Here is a 21,512-nt window from a genome sequence, read left to right as displayed (position 1 = left end):
AAGCTCAGAAAGACAGTAATTTTTTCTGTGGTGTGTCACTGGAAGATTCAAGGTCACTACTGAACTGCGATATCATGATTGTTTACTGTTTTAAAATGCAAGACACAACCTGAGTTAGTGAATTATTAAAGAACAAAAAAAAAAAAAAAGTGCTGTGGCATTGCTTGGTACATTCCAAGCTGTCCCAGATCCAGGGTTAGCAAGAGTAGAGTAACAGGCAGGAGAATATTACACGTGCTTTATTTCTGTCTTTGTCTGTTCTCTACCTGAAATTGGGACACCAGACAAGGAGATGGGTCTAAATTCTAATTCAGTCTAGGTTTAATGATTCTGCTTCCTTTTTTTTTTCCTGAAAGATGTGGCTGTTGGATCACCAATGTTATGTAGTAAAAGATTTGCTTTACAAACCATATTTTGAAAAAAAACTGTTCCAAAACCTCTCTTGCTTTTTGGCATTTGCACCACAAATAGATTGCTATAATCACCAGGATAAATTGCTGACTGCTGAGATGCATTCCTGTGCTTAGGAATGCTGATTAATAAGCTCTTTTGACCAGCAGAGTAATTTTTCTGCATGTTAGCTTCTTAAAAACATTCAGTCTCTTGCTCTGTCAATTCTGTAGATTCCAGTGCCCATAAAGACAAGGACAGCTAGGATGCCTTTTATGTGATGTAGTCCTTCTTTTCCTCCCTGTCCTTCAGGCATGCAGTTAGGACTTGGTTATTCTGCCCAAATGGGAGATCCTATTGAAGTTAACCAGATTCTTCACATGATTAAGGGGTTGTTTATGAAAAGATGACTGGAATTAGCTCCCTACCATGGAAACTATTTGGAAATTAGTTCTTCTATTCCAGAATAATTAGTGTGATTTGGAAATGTCTAATGATTCTGGAATTAAGTCATTTTTATTTGGAAACAGAATGAGCTATGGGTGTGTCCTGATTTTCTGTATTTATTTGGTTGGTTTTAAGTCTTTTTGTAAATGGTATTGCTGGAAAGGGGATGGTGATGCCAGGAGACAAAGCTCCTCTTAATCATGTCTCCCTTTCATCTGACATTCCCAATAATGGAGACTAGCACCCTGATGAGTCAGCTTAGGGTTTCATTGTTGGTTTATGGAAGAAGGGATTTAATGTCTCAGTTTAGTCAGAAATAGTCAGTTACACTTGGTCACAAATATTAAAAAGAAAGATTAAGACATTAAGGGAATGAAAATATTAAGCTTCAGAGCTTTAGGAACATACTGCAAAACGCCATGTTGATTGACGTGGGCATGGCAGAGCAGGGCATGTAGAGACTCCATTTGGGTAGGTCAAGGTTTTACCTTTTGTATTCCTTCCTGTCTTCCTTGCATTTTGCCCTATTCTCAGCCTAACTTTATTTCTCAAGATGCAGGTTTCTGTTTCTTACCTTTTCTGTCAGAATTAGTCATGTTATTGGAGTTTATAATAGATGGTTGCAGTTATTTAGGTTGACTTACATCACTCAGTCTATTAATTTCTACATCAGTCTGGGTATAACCTCCTTCAGAATTCATCAACGTCTTTTCTTAATCAGATCATTGCTGGTGTTGCTCCAAAGTGGTGGTGAGAGCTCAGCCTAGCTGATTTGAATTCCCATGTTTTCCTTCAGGTTTTAGTGCTTGGTAAATGTCTGGAAGGTTACTTAACTTCTGAGCTCTCTGTGCATTTAGTCAAAAGGTGATAAATACATTTTTCATAGCTGAATTTGTTTATAAGTCATCATCATTGGCATTATGTTGATTAAATTCTCAACGAGCAAAAAACCCCTTTGTGCTACTAAACAAAGGATAGATAGAATTTATTTGAAGTAGAAAATCATGAAGTGCGTGTGTCTTCTGTCCTGTAAGGTTATATTGTGTGGCTAATGTAGATTTTCTTCCCCTGGTATTCAGTTACTCCAGTATAGTTGTACAGAACAAAAATATTAAAACTTATGCTAAATCATTCTATGGATGAACAAGGTAAAGATATTGTTTGCTGTAGTAGAAGTGAAAAAAAAGCACAGCAGTGAGCTCACATATCAGAAATACCAGGATTTAGAGGTAAATTTTCAAGCTTTAGCTTGACTTGTGTGATCCTGTTTCAGCTTCTCAAAACTGAAGCAGATTCCATGTGCTTTGCAAGTAATTTGTGCTCAGAATCTGATCAACTCAATGAATGTTTGACTGTTAATGACCACGTCATCCTGTTAAATAATGGAAGCATAGATTAAGCCTCCCTCCTGAGCCCTCAGGTTTTAACTAACATTTTTCTTCTGTATGAGTTACAAAGTCTTCACTGTCTTCAGACAGACTTTAGTGATACCTTTAAAACAACTGTTGGCTGTGTTCTATTCATGTGGAGAGTTAACCATGAAATGTGACAGTTGCTCTTGGCTGTATTTAATGCCAGAAAATCTGGCACAGAAATCAACAACCACTCTTCAGAGGTGTAAGGCCTCTTGTCTGCTCCTGGTGACTGCTAAAGGAACTCAGGAAAGTCTGCTAGAAAGAAAGGAGCATTCCCCATTTAGCACTAATAGCTTAGTGAAGGTAATGTAGCTGAAAGGAAAGAACATGAGGAAGTCAGAAGTGTTAATCTCATCATTCATGTGAGAAGTCCTAATTACCCTGCTTTCATTTGGAATTTATCTTGTATGGGTTAGCTGAAGCCAATAATCCATTTTCTTATTCCCTGTTGTATAGCAAGACAAAGCAATTAATCTCTCAAAAAGGGAAAGAGGAATGAAAAGAGCTCCCGATTTCCATCATATTGATGAGACTGGAAAGGCTCATGAGAGATGAGCCCCTCCACTCCAGGTGCTTCTTAAATACACTAGATATTTTTTAAGCACAAAAACTCTCTTCTTGGTGAAAGCAGAAAGAATAGTTTGATCATCTGTCTGCAAAATGCATCAGTCTTGCATCAGAGGACCCAGAACTGCCTGGGGTTTTGTAGTAGGCTTACCCAGTAGCATAAAAGTAGTGAAAAAATAATGGTGAAAAAATAATGGTGTGAGTGGTGTAGGAGATGTTTCTGATAGTTCTGCCTAGCTGAACCAAGCCCTGTCTCCCTTCTGCAGGTGCTAACCGGATCGTGTTGGAAGACTCCAATATCCTGCAGCCTGTGGGCCTGACTGTCTTTGAGAACTGGCTCTACTGGATTGACAGGCAGCAGCAGATGATTGAGAAGATTGATATGACCGGTCGAGAAGGACGCACAAAGGTCCAGGCTCGCATTGCACAACTCAGTGACATCCATGCTGTGAAGGAGCTCAACCTGCAGGAATACAGTGAGTGCAATCCCTGCCTGCAGGTGCAAGCAGGGCCTGTGAGGCTGGAGCCAAGAGACATGAGCCTGTTGTGCCTTGTTGCTGATGCACATCAGTGCAGATGGAGGGGGTGAGGAGTTGGTATCGGTGCTGTTAGGTTGTTTCCTTCAGGCACTTGGCAACAGACTGGAAATCTATCACAACCCCAGCATCGTGTTTTGTTGCTGATGACAACTTGATTGGTAGTCCCATGCAGGCACCTGGCATTTCAGTGTCTCTAGACACAGTGGAAATATCCTGTTATCCCTAATAGAGGACTTTCTGGATCGTGCTAGTGCATTGCTATGGGGTGTTCACTGTTTAGGCAAGCACAGCTCTCAGGGCCTGTCACCAGCTGTCAATGTTTCAGTGGACTGCCTGCCTTGAAGGCAAAGTGAACAACTTTTGGTGGTGGTGTTTCATACTGAAAGTGAATTGACAGAGGAGCAACGTTGCATTGCACAAAGGGAAGTGTGTATTAAATAGCAATTTGTGTTGATCATGGCTGCACTTATAAAAAGTTTCTGCTTACCTTTCCACACACAGAGATGAATGGTTAAAGCAGTGGAGTTGCTGTCATCCTGGAGGAAATAGGCCTGGTTAGTAGGCTCTGGTGCATGCCTTGGAGAAATATGTAGAAAAATGTCTGGGGATGTTTAATTAAAACATCAGTGCAGACTACTACTAGTTTTGTGTGCTATTAATCTCAGTAAATCTGTCAGGAGTTCCAAGAGAAGTATGTTGTCCTTATTAAACATTAAAATGAAGAGACATATTTATCTAGAGCATGTTAATTTGAGTTTCAGAGATTGTGTGGAAGCTTCAGAATTCATAAATTAGAAAAGTTTATTTTTTTAATGGTCTTTGGTAGAGAAAATGAAGTAGGGAATCCAAGATATCTTTTTGTGTTACTAATGTGCCATTTGCTGCAGAGAACTACTGCTACCTCACACAAGAAGCAGAATGCTTTGAGTACTGTTTTAGTATAAATTCTTAGTTTCAGATCATGGATAGTTACCAATGTATAAATTTAGATGAGTGTAAATGGAGAAATACACACAACAAAATGCAACATTACCAGAGATTTTTTCATTAATCCTCTCCCCAGGGGGTAGGGAGTAATGAAGAAATGACTGAAAGGTCATAAAATAGTTGGGGATTTCTTATCAGTCCCTGTCTCATTTTTAAAACCCTAGGACAGCATCCGTGCTCTCAGGACAATGGTGGCTGCTCCCACATTTGCATTGTGAAGGGGGACGGCTCCACGCGCTGCTCTTGCCCCGTGCACCTGGTGCTGCTGCAGGATGAGCTGTCCTGTGGAGGTGAGTCCTTCCCCACTTCTGTGTCCCTGAGCTCTTGGCTTCAGCCTTGGGGAGTGTCTCCATCTTCAGGGATGGTTTCTGAGCCAAGGAATGTGACAGTGCGCCAGGTGCTGTTACACACCTGTACAGACTCACCTCTTTCCCTCCACCCTCCAGCTAAATTTGCAAGTATTGAGAAGAAGTAAAAGAAGAGGAAAAAAATCCCTAACTGCTGAATAAGGATTTCTGTTCACCCTTTCTACTTAAGACTCCACTTAAGTTGAATTATTTCAACTTGATTCTTTAATTGTATGATTTTCATTACTTTTTGCTGTCACTCCCCATGTTCTGCCTTTTCAGGCAGTGGTGGATTCTCACATTCTGGCACATTGCACAGTCTGTGCTGTTCTGGTCTTCTCTGTTGTCCTCCCCAAGCTCACCCTGTGCGTGTCTTTGTGAACTGCAGCCCCAGAAGGGCGAGTTGCCTCCTTCCATGGCCACTGTAGCCCACGCCCTGGTGTCTCTGGGGTGGGGCTGGAATGGGGGCCAGGACAGGCACTTTGGTGCCACTGGGCTGAATGGGGTTATTATGCAATCATCTCGCCATCGAGGCGATGTGTGGTCTCACAATGGAACAAGAGCTAACATAATCCAGATATTTTCTCAGAGCAAGTTTAATACCAGGCCAAAAAGCCGTGGGAGGAAAGGGAGATTAAAAAAAGGGAAAAGATCCACACTTCCTTACTGCCTGAGATTAACAGTTAATGTAGTAAATGTTAAATAACAGCTAACAGATGTGTTGAGGTAGTGGAACTTGACTAGATGGAGCAGTTTTTTGTTTTAAAATAATTTTGACTGAATAGAGCTGTGAAGGGCACATAACTAGACACTGAGTCACACAGTGCATCCATCTGCAGCAAATTACATCCTTTTAACATCTTCTATACAATGACTGTCAAGCATGAAAAAGAGGGTAAGCCATTGGCTGTGTACACAGTGGTGCTGCAGCAAAGGGGGAGTTGAAGAGTGCAATGACTTTGACATGAAATCTTACTATGAGAAAGGTGTGATAGTCTGAAATGGGAAGGGAAGAATTGTGTTTTGAGTGTGCATGTTTCTCTGTTCCTCTTGTTCTTCATCTGTCAAGCCTCTGCTGCTGTGAGCCTGCATCAGTCACACTGGCCTCGAGGTCTGCAAAAGTGGCTGTGAACACAGTGGCTGTGGAAGTGACCTTGACTTTGATATAGGAAAGCAGCTGAGCTCTCGTCCTTACCTGTCCTTCTCTTTGTTCACCTGGATTCTTAACTTCTGTTTGTTTGCTTGATTTCCCAAGAACCACCAACATGCTCCCCTCAGCAGTTCACCTGTTTCACAGGTGAGATTGACTGCATCCCGGTGGCCTGGCGCTGCGATGGCTTCACCGAGTGTGAGGACCACAGTGATGAGAAGAACTGCCCAGTGTGCTCTGAGAGCCAGTTCCAGTGTGAGAGTGGGCAGTGCATAGACAGTGCCCTGCGCTGCAATGGGGAAGCCAATTGCCAGGACAACTCAGATGAGAAGAACTGCGAAGGTACGGGGGATGCTGCCAACTGGGATGGGAATGTAGCTGTCACAGGAACAGGGATGAGTAGCAGTGTTACTGCTGAGCAGGATTTGAAAAGAACCAAAGTTCTGCTAGTTTTTAAACTGGTCTGTTAAACAGAAGTTATTTCATAACTCCATACTTTTGTTTCTCTACCTGTGAAGTGGAAATTAAGAGTGGTCTCCAGCAGAGAGGCTTAAATGCTGTTTGTGAAAAGTCCTATCAAAAATGGCATGATTTCAAGCTCTAAAAACCTAGTATCTGGGAGTGAACTACAAAGTGGAGCAAATCCTTGTCATAGCTTTTTGTGTGCCTCGTACCGAGTAAAGGTTTTGGGGTTGTTTATTTTACAGTACCTGAACAAAATGAGCTTTTCTGAGTAAGCAGGAGTGAGAGACAGAGGAGATTTCTGGAGACCTCTTCTTCCTGTAGAGCACAGCAAAAGAGAGTATTTAAGCTGTCTTTACAGAGGGAAGTGCTGTTGCCAGCACAATGAGAATTAAGTTCATTTTGGAAAGGGCAGGTTTTGCTGGTGAAATCTGAACTGCCCCACCACTACAGAACATGAAATCTGAGCAAACTGATCCTTTCCCTATTCCAAATGTAGTGAAGAGTTGTAGGGAGAGCTTGTAAGCTTGAAAGGATGCTTCTTCTTTATATCCTTTCAGTGCATTTTCCTTCTTTGGGGAGACTGTTGAAATGACTTTAAATCAAGGCTAAATTTCTTTCCAAAAGATGTGCTCCAACTCAAACAAAACCATAGAGCTGAAATTCCTGTGTGCTGAAAGGTGATTATTAGCCAGCTGAGATGCTGACATCTGAAAATCTGTTGTGCAAGTTAACTTTCAGTTGTCATTCAGCAACTGGAGATGGCAGACTAGGGGCTGTTTATCACCTTCAAAGGGGTCCTGTTGCTGAGATTATTCAAGTTCATTACAAATCAGAAAAGCCTTTAGTTTAACTTCTTAATTCAACTGAAGACAAAAAAGGATTTCTGGATTTATGAGAAACAGGAGGCAGGAATATGTGGAAACAGCAGCAGCCAACATCTTGCCTGCAGCACCTTTTATTTTTTCAGTGTACTGGCAAAGCTTCGGTTTTATTTTTTGACCTTCATTTCAGTTTAAAAACATAATATCAAGTCAGTATATTGTCTCATGATTGAGGATTTCTCTGGTTTACAGGAAGAGCACAAGGACATTAAGAAGGACATTTATCTTTCTTAAACAATTTTATTATCATGGTTTGGCAGGTTTATTTTTCATAAGTTAATTCTTCTCTTTTATATTACAGTAAATGCTTGAATTTGGAGATCCTAATAGTAATATTGCAATAACCATTTCCTGAGAAGTGCCTGTCTTCTCAATGGCCTCTGTTATTTTAGATGAGGGTCACTTTATCTTGTAGTGTTCTTACTGTGGGCAGGCAGTAAAGCCCAGGTACCAGTGCGCACCATCCTCAACAGAACAGAGTCACTTGCTCTGCATAGTTCACATGAGGGACTCTGTGTGCCACTGTCCACTTCCAGAAATGAAACTTGCAGCACTCCAAGCTCTCCCAAGCAACTCCTGATTGTATACTTTGATGTCTTTATTTCTTAATGATTTTCAAGAGCAGTTTCTGGTGCTGACTGTTGGTGTGGGGCTCTTTGCAGTGCTGTGTTTAACGGATCAGTTCCGCTGTGCCAGTGGGCAGTGCATCGGGAAAAGCAAGAAGTGTGACCACAACCTGGACTGCAGTGACAGCTCTGATGAGCAAGGATGTTGTAAGTGTACTGTCTGACACTGGAGACTTGCTTGCAGCATGCAAAATTTGCTTCTCACCTTTCCTACGAGTTTGATTTTATTCTGCCAAGCAGACTGAATTACTTGTTCCCAGAATTAATGCTTCATAACTGCTGTCATGCAATTAATGTGATGGAATAGGAATAACAAAAATAATTCATATTCTGAAAAAGTTTCTGAGGCAGAGAATGCCTGCCATTTTTCTTGTTATTTTTTTAAATTTTAAAAGAAATCAAAGGTTTGTTTTACTATAATATTTATATGCTGAGGTGGTGCAATGTTAAAAAATATCTGTTGGCATGAGGCATTCACCTATAACTTCTCTGCTTCATGGTTTTCTCATCCAGAGAATTAATAGCAGGTGCTTTTAGAATCAGAGGAGCACTCTGTTTATAGAGTAAACCTTCTAAAATTTCTTTTTTTTTTATCTTGAAAGGATGTAATTCTGAGCTTGATTTCTGATTTGTAACATGTGATATCCCTACCTGGAAATCTCCAGGGCTCTACAAGAAAGCCACTGCCTTTAAAATTCCAACTCGAAAGTTTACTTTCACTGTTGGTGCTTTAAAAGAAATTGTAAATAGGGACATCTTGTCTTGTTTTAGAGATCCATGTATCACAGCTGGCACACAGATAATTTGAAAATGCAAAGCCAGAGTTGGACCCTTGATCTTAAGAAGGAGTATTAAGAGATGTTCTGTCATGCTACCAAGTCACTAGTGACATTATCACAGGCTTGTCTAGTTCCCTTTATTAGAGCTTGTGTGTTCTCCAGTTTTTTAACAGAGGATGGAAAATTGGCCCACCCAGAATAAGATGGCAGTTGTCACCATCCCTCTTTCACTATGATCAGAAGTCTGTTTACTTATCTCTGTAGACGGTGACAAGCTGGTTCAAGTGTGGGTTTGGTGTTCAGGGAGAAGAAAATGTGTAGAGAAAAAAAACTTTCAGTAATGCTTAAGATGTAAAACACTGACTAGAACAGAAAATACTTTAAAGTCTGCCTTTCTTGTCAAATTCATGAGCACAGGCAGGGGGTTGTCAGTTACTCCCAGAATTGTCATTGCTTAGAACTGGTCTTGTAGGGAAAGCCACTCATTTTGACTGTTGAATAATTGTTTTGGGTACAGATTCCTCGTAAGGTGGCACTTCTCAGGCTGATGCTCAGCTGTATCTATAACCAGAAGGGTGGGTCAGATGTGGAATAGTTTAGGTAGCTTAATAAACAGCAGCAATCCCCAAATTCATCACTGCTGAACAGTGAAGGTGGTGCACCATAAGTGATTGTTACACTGCTGAGAAAAGGGAGTGCCAGTCTGTTACCCTGATAGGCGAGGGTGACATGAAAAGCAGTTGTTGCCATCTTCAGTGACATGAAAAGCACAAGAGCAGTCCCCTGCACACACACAGTGTCATCTGGAGATGTGGCTGCAGGTCTTGTTCATCAGGTTCAAAGGAAAGCTCTGCTGTCAGCCTGAAGCAAGAGCAGGGCCATCACTCCCCCTGCACATGCATGTGCTTACTGCTCATTTCCTGTCATTTGTGATCCAAAAAACCTCATGGCATGTTTGGAGCTCGTCTTGGAGGCTGCATTTAGCCCTTATGGACACTCAGAGTCTTTGAACAGACCTAGGGCCTGTTTGTTCCTCCCATATATTAATTTGGAAGTTGTTGTCTACCTACAGAACAGGAAAGTGGAAAGATGCAAGAAAAACTAATGTTGGTCTCAACTTCCATGGCCTGATTTTCCTTTTCCCTTTCAGACACAACGGAGGAACCTGCCCCACAGCCCAATAACACCATAGGCTCCATCATTGGTGTGATCCTTACAGTCTTTGTGGTGGGAGCAATGTACTTCATCTGCCAGAGGGTGCTGTGCCCACGCATGAAGGGCGATGGGGAAACCATGACCAACGACTACGTGGTGCAGGGGCCACCCTCGGTGCCTCTGGGCTACGTGCCTCATCCAAGCTCCCTGTCAGGCTCTCTGCCTGGTGAGTAAAGGGGTGATCCTTGTCCCTGGCACCCCACAGCTGTACTTGAGGATGCTGTGTGCAGGAAATGTCTGCTCCAGATGCAGTTCTTGGAAGCTGTGAGAAGCCAGGGCTGCCAAGGCTTGTTGCCATCCTTCTTCACAATAATGAACTGCTATTTTACCCAAGCATTTAGGTAGTTAGCAGAACCTAAGCTTAAATAAATGCACACACTGTGCATTTTCTTCTTTTGCTACTAAGGAATCCCCTTTTTGGGCTATTGTAGCACCAGCAAAGTTTCACAACAGTACAGGGTAAAGTTACACAGAGTTATATTCATGAGACTTTAAACATTATGTAATCATTCTTGGTAGGTCTGCAGTCTAGGTTTGTATGCTGGTGAGACTTCTTGCCAAGTCTGTAATGATCAGCAATAACTTTGGTCTCAGCTTATTTCATTTAACGATGAATTTTCCAATACCAGTCCAAGCACATGATGCTACTGCTGTTGAAAAAGTAAAACTTAACCACAACATTGCACTTCATCTATATGCATTGCTTCTGTTCATATTGATTGATGAAATATGTACTGTAACTTGTGGCTTTGAGATCCAGCAGGCTGCTCTCAGAGCATAACTTGGTTTTAATACCAAGATAACTAATTCTGGGTTTGCAAGGACAACATACTGCTGTTGTCCTCCAGATTATTTTTTAAGCTTCCTTTTGTCTGTGAATTGAGGAAGAATTGAATACTGACATACATCTCTGTTCCTCAGGTATGTCTCGAGGTAAATCTGTCATCAGCTCCCTCAGCATCATGGGAGGGAGCAGTGGCCCACCCTATGACAGGGCCCATGTTACAGGAGCCTCCTCCAGCAGCTCTTCAAGTACCAAAGGCACTTACTTTCCTCCAGTAAGTCATTCTGTTGTTCATAAACCTTTAATAGCTTTCAGGGAAGTGACAGTGTCTTTCTAAAGGTTAATCAATTGACAGATTCATGTTTTGATTTAGAATTCTAGTCTAATAAACTTGTTTGGATATGGAGTAAGTGATTTTGAAAGGAAGAGGATTGTCTTTTTCCCAAATGGTCTAGAAATTTTCACTTAATTAAAAAAAATTGTGAGAGAGCTCAGTGCCAGGAAGAAATATATTAGATTGAATGTCAGGAGAGATGAAAAAATCCTTGTAGATGTTGAGCAGCTCTGGCAGAGAGATCTCCTTTATTATGCTCTGCCATGTTCCTCTGAAGGTAAAACTAAGGTTGGTTCTGCACAGACCTTTCAAGGAATTAAAATGAAGCTTTGTGTCATGTGTCTCACAAGTGACAGGTAAATAAGTAAACAAGTGTTTTGCAGCTCCATCACAAATGTGTGGTGTGCTGCACTAAGTGCTGTGTAACAGTTGGTGCCAGCCCTAGAGGGCTCCCTGTCTCTTCACTCCTATCATCTCTGGTGCTTGGTTTGGGAATTTTTATGGAGCTCACCAAGCTTCTGTTGAGTGTTAGAGTCCCATGCTTGGTCAGTGAAGGCTGGAATCTCCAGTTGTTGGTTTTCAGTTCTGAGAATCAACTGATCAGGCTTTAAATCAGCTTTAAATTAATCCAGACACATGGAGTAAGAACATGCCTGCATAGGGGAGGAATGCTTGCCTTGGCCAGCACTCTGCAAGTGTTGTAAGCAGAGCAATACTTGGGGACTGCAGCTGGCAGGAGCAGAGATCTGCCAGTCTGCCTGGGGCCGTGGTGGCCCTAGTGACAATCCAGAACTGAACAGCTTGCTGCAGCTTTACTTCTCAGCACTGGCTGTGTCAAAATGGCCAAAGCAGTCAGGGTTTTTTGAGAAGAGCTTAGTAGTAACTAACAGGAAGGGCAACAAATGGCATTTCCAGGGTCTGCTTAAGAGCTGGGGAATAAATAGGAAAAAATCCTGTTTGCTGGGAGGGCTAGGTATGCAGTTCTTTACTTAAGGTTCCTATTAGACAGTACTAAAAGCTATAAACTGGTGTTTTCTCAAGTTCCCTTTGTATCTTTCATTTTTTCAAGTGCCTTTTTTCCTTTCTTACTCCTTAGATTTTGAACCCACCACCATCACCAGCCACTGAACGTTCACACTACACCATGGAATTTGGTTATTCTTCAAACAGCCCATCCACTCATAGATCCTACAGGTAATTACTACTACAATAGCTTCTGTCAGGATCAAAGCAGTTAGTGTAGAAAATGCAGAATAAAGGCAGCCTCTGCTCTGTAAGAATTGCAATCAAAGGCCCTAATTCTGCAAGCACTAAACTGGTGCTTAAATTGTACCATGGCACTGCTGCCTGTGTGGAAGTGCAGCAGTTACTGTTTGAGGTAAATCATACACTGAGGGGGTAGTGATACATCCCTGGGGTATATTCCTCATCACAAAACTAGCTGCATGCCAAAAGAAATGCAGTGCCATGAGTATTTTGAGCCAAAAAAACTTACCCTGCAGTGAACTCTGCCTTTTTTAGGCTTCTGCTATAAATAATTTGTTATGTAATTATCAGAAATTATAAGCAAATACCCTGTTGAGAAAAAGTTGGCAATATAAAGGCTAATAAGTCATAAATAACATTAATGTTGTCTAGATAAAGCACAGAATTTCTAGTTTGACACATGAAGGGTTAATATCTGGAAAAGATTGCTAACCTTTTGCTTTATTTTCTCTTGACTAGAATTTATGAGCACGCATTTTATCTCTGCTTGAATGTATTTTTCTTACTTTCCCTGTGAGAATGCTGGAGTTGGTTATGATTTTATAACAAGTTACCAAAAATAGAGCAACAGACCCCTGCTACCCAAGGGTGTAAAGGTTCCCCTCCCAAATCACCAGTGGATGTGGTCAGTGAGAAGAGAGTGCTGTGTTTGTCTGAAAGATGTGCCTCCCTAACACAGAGCCTTTGGGGGCTCTGGGTAATGAGGTCTCTGGGGCTGAACAGACATCTCTTCTCCATTAGCAGAAAATATGGCCTCTGTTGTGCAGAAGGTCAGACCAGATGTTTATAATGATCCCTCGCAGCCATATGAAAAATCTTTCAAAATTACAAGTAATTTTCTAATGAAAGAAACCAAATTCAGGCACCAGCATGGGTCATCTGCTGGTTAGCTGATGTGACTTTCAGTATTATAAATTATATTAGGGATGTAGCAGAGGGTTTGATATTTTCTAAATGCTCCCTCACCCAAAAATAAACACTGCTCTTGCTGCTTCTGATCTTAGTTCTTTCCTAGTATTCTGACTTGACTATAGAGGAGCTGCATCCGCTGACTGTGGTGCTGGGAGTTGTAGTTACCATACATTTCCCCTTCTAATCTGTTTCCTTGAAACTGTCTTGGGCTCATTTTAAAAGATGTTTGGTGGTAGCAGCCTTTGAGAATTTCATCCCAGTTACTTCTTTAAGGAATGCTTCTCCTGAGTACTCTGAGTGTACCAGGTAATTTTCAGTCCTTCTGTCTGGCTTTGGAAGTTAGTATCCAGAAACTGTGTAATGGAAACAGAATTATCTCCATAATTGCAACACAGCTGTTACATTTTTCTACCTAACTCCTTAGGGAGCCTGCTGTGTGAGAGACTGTTCCCAGGCACAAGCTCTCACAGGTGCTCCTTGCATCTCTGAGCAGTGCCAGGGTCACTGGGAACAGCTGGAGACTGGGAAGCACTCAGCAAACCTGGGCTCTGCAGTGACCTTGGCATCACAGAATGCTGTGGCTGGGAGGGAATGACCAGCCCGTCCAGTTCCACCCTCTGCTATGAGCAGGGACATCTTCCACTAGACAGGGTTACTCCACTAGACCAGGTTACTCCATGTCCTGTCCAGGCTGGCCTGGCACACCTCCAGGGATGAGAAGCCCACAGCATTATGGATTAAATGAACCCAAACATGATAACAGAATACTTACACCCACTGTCCAATCCCAGCAGTCTGGACACAAAATTAATTTTCTACCAGTAAAGCCCAATGCTGTAGCACTTCTGCAGGTGTGAAAAACTCCAATCACTTGTTTTTAAAGTTTTAAAAGTTTAATAGTAACAAAATGGTTATAAAAAAATAGTAATACAATTAGAATAATAACAATTTGGACAAATTGAATTAGGACAAGGTGAAACAATAGTGACAAAGAGTTACAGACATCCGGGTACCTTCTTCTGGGCAGCATGAGCCCGAAAAAGGACACACATTAACAAAGGATTAACCCTTAAAAACAATAGCCTGTTGCATGTTCATACATCTCATACATGATGCATAAATTCCATTCAAATACAGGATTCTGTCTGGTCATCATGAACTTCTTCCTCTGAATCCTGACAGCGCCTTCAAGGCGGGAAGAAGTTCATTTCTTCTGATAAGAGGGCAATAAAGTCTTTTTCTCTGACAGATTTAGGTGTCCTGTGGCTGCTATCTCGCTGCAAGTCCTTTCCTTAAAAAAAGTATCCTACAGCGCATAGTTTCTATTTGAACATTTTTTATAACCTAAAACTATATTTAACACAGTACTTAAGAGAATTAATACAGCATTACTTTCTAACACAACACATATAACATTCATTTTAATATTTGCCGTGCATTACCGCAGAGGTCACCCTGTATTTATCACTTTCTGTTTCCACCTTGAGAAAGGAAAATTGACCCTTTCCCCCGCCCCGTGTCCCCTCACAGCTACCGGCCCTACAGCTACCGGCACTTCGCGCCGCCCACCACGCCCTGCAGCACGGACGTGTGCGACAGCGACTACGGCCCGAGCCGCCGCCCGCCCGCCGCCGCCTCGGCCGCCGCCAAGGGCTACACCAGCGACCTCAACTACGACTCGGAGCCGGTGCCGCCGCCGCCCACGCCCCGCAGCCAGTACCTGTCCGCCGAGGAGAACTGCGAGAGCTGCCCGCCGTCGCCGTACACCGAGCGCAGCTACTCGCACCACCTGTACCCGCCGCCGCCGTCGCCGTGCACCGACTCGTCCTGAGGCGCGGCCCCCCCGCCCCGAGCCCGCCGCGCTGTAAATACAAAAAGTTCCGCCGGGGACGGGGGGAGGGAGCCGAGCGTGTACAGGTAATGTGGGGAGGAGCACTGAAGATATTTGTACAGAAGAATTAAAAAAAAAAAAAAAAAAAGGATATTTATATATTTTCTTAAACAGCAGCTGCTGCTTGTGCCATAAGAAGAAATGAAATTTTTGTATAAAAAGAACCCAGACGTTTGTACAAAAAGTTTTTATTTTTGCAAATGGAACACAAAAACATGCCTTAATCCAGTGAAGTGACTGAGCACATAAGGAAATGGAAGGACTGGGATGTGTTTCTTGTCCGGTGAGGTGATACGTGGGTTTTGTCAATACCAAAAATGTTTAAAGTAATTAATAATAAAGAAGTCCGTCTCAGAGCAGCATACCATAGATACTTGGAAGTAGCCAAATAACCTCTATGTTAACTGCAGAGGGCCAGCAACTAAAGTTAAACTTGAAAATGCAGTCAGGACAGATATTAACCTTACACAAAGGGCTTTGTTTTCTACAGGAATACAGCAGTCGTAGCAGTGAATCCAGAAAATCAATTGCACACTTTTTTAAATCAATGCACCTCTGTTTTTCCTTAATGCATTTAACAAATGAGAGCGTTTAAAGCTTTCTCCCCTCGTCTGGAATTTCAGTTATTTTTGTTGGGTGTATCTTAAAATTTGGTTTTTAATCCCAGTTAGGTTTTCTTGTCTTTTCTTCATCCTTTCTTCCTGCCTGTGTCACTTAAATTCATGATATTTCTATTTAAAGTACTGCTAGAACTGGGCTGCTGTAAATGCCGGGTTTTCTCCTAATTAGCCTTGTCATGCAGTGATTATCATGCTAATCATGCTATACATTACCCTCCTCATTTTGCCAGCATGGTAGGACTCTGTTTTGTACCAGGTCAGTACAATTCTCACATCATTGACAAGGGTAATATGCATATACCTGAATGATTTTTAGTCCCTTAAAAAAGAAAATCTTATTTTGACCTAGTGCCCACAAAATGTCAAATATTTTTATACCACATATAATATAGACAGCATATTTATAATCTATAAATTTAACCATGGATTGTTAGTTTTACTGTAAATGAATAATATATCCTTGCAGTACTTTCAGTGTATATTGATATCACAGTATACAAATCATATATATAAATATATATATTATTTTTTTCCTAGTAAGGAAGCATTTAACTTTCAGTGGAACAACTGTCCATAAGAAAAATAGATGTTTTGATCATTGGAAGGGGTTCCCCTGCTGTATTAACTGCTCGTTTTCTTTGTGTTAGGTAAAGCCAGTTTTTCTCAGTATGATTTTGACATACCTCCTCTTTTGCGTGGTGTGAGTTTAATACTTAAGTATTAACCGCTGTGAATGTCAAATTTTAAGATATTCTTAACCAAACCATTTTATATTCACATCTCTATTTTTGTATATTGTCATATTTAGCCCCTTCTCCCATCAGCCTCACCACGGTGGTTTTGACAGGGAGATTATTAATCAAGTGAAAACATTATTTGTGTGGTTTAAGGGGCAGCCTAGGATATTGTTAACTCCTCTTGGACTCCAGTGCAGTGCTTTGAATTTGTTTTGTTGCAACAGAGCACACAGTATACCTGGTCTTAGATGGCATTGTGCATTTGCACCTTCTTCTGACATCACATCCACAGAATGAGGGTGCTCAGTGCCTTCACAGACTGGCCCTCTGAGTCTTCTCTCTCAAAACAAAGGTCCTGGCAGCTCCTGCCTCCTCACCTTTGGCTATGGAATGGGGATAGCAACTTTCCAGAGGCGCCTTTGGGGTTTCGTTGTTCTCTGTTGCTTCCTTCCCAGCCAGTTTCACCTAAAAGAGAAGTTATCTGAAAATATGGCATGGGCTTGCAGTTGACACTGTTGACAAAATTAGTGACAAGTTATTCTTGCTAGCTGCCACTCATCTGGAGCACTGGATCCTCATTTGGTTTCAGCTCCAAGGAAAACTCTCATTGGGATTCCATCTGTAACAAAGAGTTTTTCCTCTAGTCCAGAATACCTTTAAAAAGCCTGATGATCTCCAGGCTCTTGCTGTTGGTCTCTGAAGATGGTGTACTGAGGGGTTTTTTGCCCAGCTTCATTCTAGGTTTCTAGGAATTGTGGTAGCTGTTCTTCTGGCTCTTCCTTGCTGGTGGAGAAGCCTCCTTGTGTTGTCCAGCAGGATGGATGTTGAGGAGGGTGTTGTGAACCATAAGGGAACTGAAAACCATTTATATGAAGGGGGGAGGGCGGGTGTGTCAGGGTGGGGGTGAGGCTGGCACACCAATGAGAATTAGAATTTCTCTGTTGTTTACATTTTTTCATGTGCAGCATTCCGTGTGGGGTTCACATGTGGAAACTTGCACTAATGAACTCAGAAGAATATTGTATTGTTGTATCTCAGTCCAAGTGCTTGTACTGCAATGGCAATGGTCTCTTCTTGCAAAATGCTTTTTTCTCAGTGTGCCAATTTCTTTTTTAAAAAGTCCAGGATGGTTGAGCTTAAGGAGTGGTATCCTCTTTCTGGTGCAGCTGGGCTGCCTCACTGAGGCATCCCCTTGGAGGGAGCTTCCTGCAGGTAAATCTGTGTTAATTATAAGCAAGGATTTGTTTAAAAGAAAGACATTCTCTGCATATGGATCCTGCTGCCTCCTGTGCTGGTTCACATCCACATATCCCAACTGAAGTCAGTGGTGTTGCCATAGAATTCCATGTAGGATTTGATCAGGTTTTTCTGATACAGATGTTTCAATTTGTGCATCAAATATTTTGGGTGCCTCTGGGAGGTTCATGAGAGGGGAAGGGACAGGCTGGGGTTTTCCATTGTCTGAAAATGCCCAGCATAGAGAACAGGCTGGTCCTCTTCTGAGCAGGAAGCTGTGATATGATTTTGTAAATACATGTATTTTCTCAGTAAATCTGGAGTAAATTTTTGAAATAGGTGCTGATCTGTGAAGCTCCTCTTGAGCAGATCTCCAAATTACGAAAGCATTGATGCCCACACCTGACACTTTATCAATAGATAAATGCTGAGACTGAACATTTTCTCTTTGTTCCCCTTTGGCACTGAGCCAGTTGTGATTCATATCCTCTCCTTCCCTCAGTGAGGATCATATTTTCTCCTTCTCCAGCTGACTGAGGTATTGGGACCATAGATAACGCAGATATGCCCATCCAGGACATTGCTGAAGTGGGTTTGTAGCATGATGGCAGTGGAAATTGCTCCTTGTCCTTCCAGTTAAGCATAAAGCTCCTTATCCTACAGCATCAGGTTCAGTAGGGCATTAACACAGGGACCTTTTGTACTTTTTCCTCTCTAGATACTGGGCAGTTCTGAGCTGGCTGGTGATGGGAGCAGCTGGCATGCCCAGTCTGTTGTAGCTAAAAAACAAAACAAGACTGCATAATTACAGCATAATCAACAAATTACAGCATCATTTGTTGAAAACCAACATTGCATGTTTAAATGGCAGCATTAATGAGAGCTAAGTCTACCTTTTAAAGGTATACCTGGCATGTCATGGTGCATGCAGTTCATGGCTACTGCTTTTGGATACCAAGGTATTTGTTAGGAAATAACTTGGATGAGATAAATGGAACATGCACGTGGCATCTGCATTTGAAATAAAGAATGCTCTCCATGAGTATAAATTAATGCAACCTGTGCACAGACATTAAATTTAATATTTACAGTAATGCAAAATACATAATTTGATATCAAAGGATTCACTTTGCTGTGAGTTGGAACTTTCTGTGCTGTAAATTCTGGATTTCTGCCCCAGCATTTCCCTCCCCATGTGCAGGTACCCAAATCTTAGTACCAGGCACTTAACCCAAAGCTGGTCATTTTCCCTTGTGCATGGATTCAGCCTCCCTGACTGCCAGAGTGCTGTCCTGCTGTGTCTCACCTGCCCTGGGCTCCTTTTGGCCAGGTTTACAGCAGAACACCTGAGTCCTTAATGCTCTGTCAGGCCTGCCAGGAGAGGAAGCACATTTCTTACACTGCTCCCCTACTTTTGGAGTCCATTTTGCAGATGAGTAAAGCTCCTCTGTGTTTTGTAGGACATGAAAAGCAGTCTGCTGCAGCCCTAGAGTAATTATGAAGAAAACTGCCCCCAAACTGCTTGGCATGGCAGGTGCTGCAGTCAGCTGCAAGTGAGGGTGCACATGGAAAATCCCTGTCATTCCTATTTATTACACTAATGGGCCTTGATGGTGCTGTGGTCTCCAGCTCTGCATTGCTTCTTTATTTATTCTCTAGAGATGGCTTCATTGGTAAGTCCTAAACACACTTTAAGCTTTAAAGTAGTTAAACCTGTGCTAAGATGAAGAAAAGGCCACTGTCTTGAATATTATTTCCATTCCTAATTACTTGGCAAATGTCAGATTAATTAATTAACTAACTAGGACCACTCTAGGGGGAACTACTTGAGCTACAGAACTCCCTGGTCACACGTGCTGTTGGATCAGATGACTTCTTCAAAATACCTCTTAACAAGAAATCAATCACTTTGTTTTCCTGACCTTTTTGCCTTGAGCATGTTTGTCACACAGTACTGTTAGTGACAGAATCTGCTTCTGAACCTGTACTGTGATTAGTTCTGCAGCAGAAAAATAACTGGCTCATTGAGTGCAAAAATAATTTAAGCATTGCTATTCAGAAATTGCTTTCTTAGCAATGAGATTTTTTTAAATTGCATTTTGGTGTTGGTATGGCTTGAAAATTAACCTTTAACTTGACAGCCGGTGACAGATAAATGTTGCCAATAAGTTAGGAATGAACTAATAGCTTGAAAAGGGCTACAAAACAGTAGATTTATTTTTTAAAAGAAGTCAAAATACAGTAGTGATCCAAAATTTCCTTTCTTTTCCATCTTTAAAAAGGGAAGGGATTTGTAGCATTTATAGGGACTGGTGATTCACACCTGTGAATCTGTGCAGGGCAGGGTGAGTAAAATGTTGGTGTTTTATTCAGGATTGTCCTAGTTGTTACAAACTCTTGGAGACCCTGTGTTCCCCTCTTTGAATGAACCAGGGGCAGCTCTGAAGCCCTGATTAAAATGGCTGCAGCCTTAAACCATGCAGGGAGAGTCAGTGGAAAAATGGTTTTTTGCAAAGAGGATACCACCAGGCTTAAGCTGAGCTAGCCTTGTTTGCAAGTGAAGGATCTGGTGCTGCTTTCAGATTTTAACTCTTTGTTTTGTTTTTGGTTTGTTTTGTTTGTTCTTCTTTTTTTTTTTTTTTTGGTAAGCTTTAATCACTGTTTGTCATTGTCTTAAAGCCAGCTGGTGTCTCTTGTTCATCAACTTCAGTACGATGGTGCTTTGCAAGGATGTATTTATATTATAATGGCCAACATTTGGCCAGCCCTATTCACTCATTCACTAACTTTTTTTTTTTTTTTTTTTTTTGTAAAATAAAGTGCTTTACTTGTACGGTGTATATAAACCTTGTACAAAAATCCTTTCCAATTATTACTATAAACTGAGTTGTAACAAATGAAATGTTGATTTTTATAATAAAACTAAGAGTGAAAAAGGAGAAGTATGTTTCATTTTATTTCAGCATCTGGAGGACATGTAATTAAATGTACAATGTGTGTCTTTGCTTTCCATAAAAGTCAGAATGGGCTGAGTTTTCTAATGCTGTAGAAGGCTCTGCAGACACATGGGTTTGAAGTGCAACTGATGATCTTTTAAAGCTTAAAGTCTCAATTATTGATCCCTGAGATTGGTTTACAGGATAATAACAACCAGATTGTTTTACCAAATGAATCTTTATCAGGTGCCAGGTGACCATTTTGGACACTGCTGATTCTTGAAATCTCTGTTGAAATGTTCAGCAAGAGAGAAGCATTTAACTTCAAAATGTAAAAGAAATTCCCCCAACCCCTCATCCTGTTGCTGTAACAAGTAATTGGAGAAGAACCAGTTCTGGAGTGGAATTCCCCACTCCACTTGCATCCACTGGTCTTGGAAAAAATCACATGGTTTTGTATTAGTTTGTATCTGACTGTACTGAGATTCTTTTGCGGCTCCAGTTTTTCTGCATGGAGGCCTGGACAAGTCACCCACTTCCCACATCAGTAAGTCAGGGTGTGCATTTATCAATCTCACAGAGCAGTGTAAAAACACCTCCTGTTCACCCTCAGCCAGGGTGCTGTGCCTGCTTTGTTTCAATGTGTTACATTGATTTCACCTTGGAAAACAACCATTAGTTTGGAGCTGCAGGGTGCTGTGTTTTTCTCTTAAAATGCCACTTGGGAATTGCTGCTGGGCTGCAAAGGGCTCAACAGCCCTTCCTTTATTTATTTTTTTCTTAATTTAAACGATGGTGGCTACATTTGGTGTCTGTGCAGTTGTAATTTGTTATGTAATGATAGTGAGGGGACAAGGGAGCAGGCAAGCTGGAAGAGGAAATGGCATTGGGAATGATGTGAGACACCTCAGCAAGCCCTTCCCTCTCCCAAAATTCCCCTGTGAGCTGCACCTGTGTTCAGCCTCTTTCCTTACACCCCCCCTGCCTC

General features: G+C 41.7%; 1 protein-coding gene across 3 annotated transcripts in view; it reads left to right on the top strand.

Moving 5' to 3' along the window:
* LRP6 (LDL receptor related protein 6) overlaps positions 1-20,397 on the top strand; it is a 116,035-nt gene extending 95,638 nt beyond the window's left edge. For 2 of the 3 annotated variants that reach the window (XM_063153962.1, XM_063153960.1), the window contains 8 exons: positions 3,086-3,295; positions 4,510-4,635; positions 5,948-6,184; positions 7,851-7,961; positions 9,744-9,974; positions 10,730-10,866; positions 12,023-12,120; positions 14,635-20,397. In XM_063153962.1, coding sequence (XP_063010032.1) covers positions 3,086-3,295; positions 4,510-4,635; positions 5,948-6,184; positions 7,851-7,961; positions 9,744-9,974; positions 10,730-10,866; positions 12,023-12,120; positions 14,635-14,935 — 1,451 coding nt within the window. In that variant the 3' untranslated portion in view covers positions 14,936-20,397. The remainder of the gene's footprint in view (positions 1-3,085; positions 3,296-4,509; positions 4,636-5,947; positions 6,185-7,850; positions 7,962-9,743; positions 9,975-10,729; positions 10,867-12,022; positions 12,121-14,634) is intronic. The other variant, XM_063153961.1, reaches the window with a different exon arrangement.
* The last annotated feature ends 1,115 nt before the right edge of the window (positions 20,398-21,512 follow it).

The sequence above is a fragment of the Melospiza melodia genome, chromosome 4 (genome assembly GCF_035770615.1).
Source record: "Melospiza melodia melodia isolate bMelMel2 chromosome 4, bMelMel2.pri, whole genome shotgun sequence".
Classification (NCBI taxonomy): Eukaryota; Metazoa; Chordata; class Aves; order Passeriformes; family Passerellidae; genus Melospiza; species Melospiza melodia.
The sequence above is the reverse complement of the archived record's forward strand: the minus strand, read 5'-3'. Positions and strand labels throughout refer to the sequence as shown.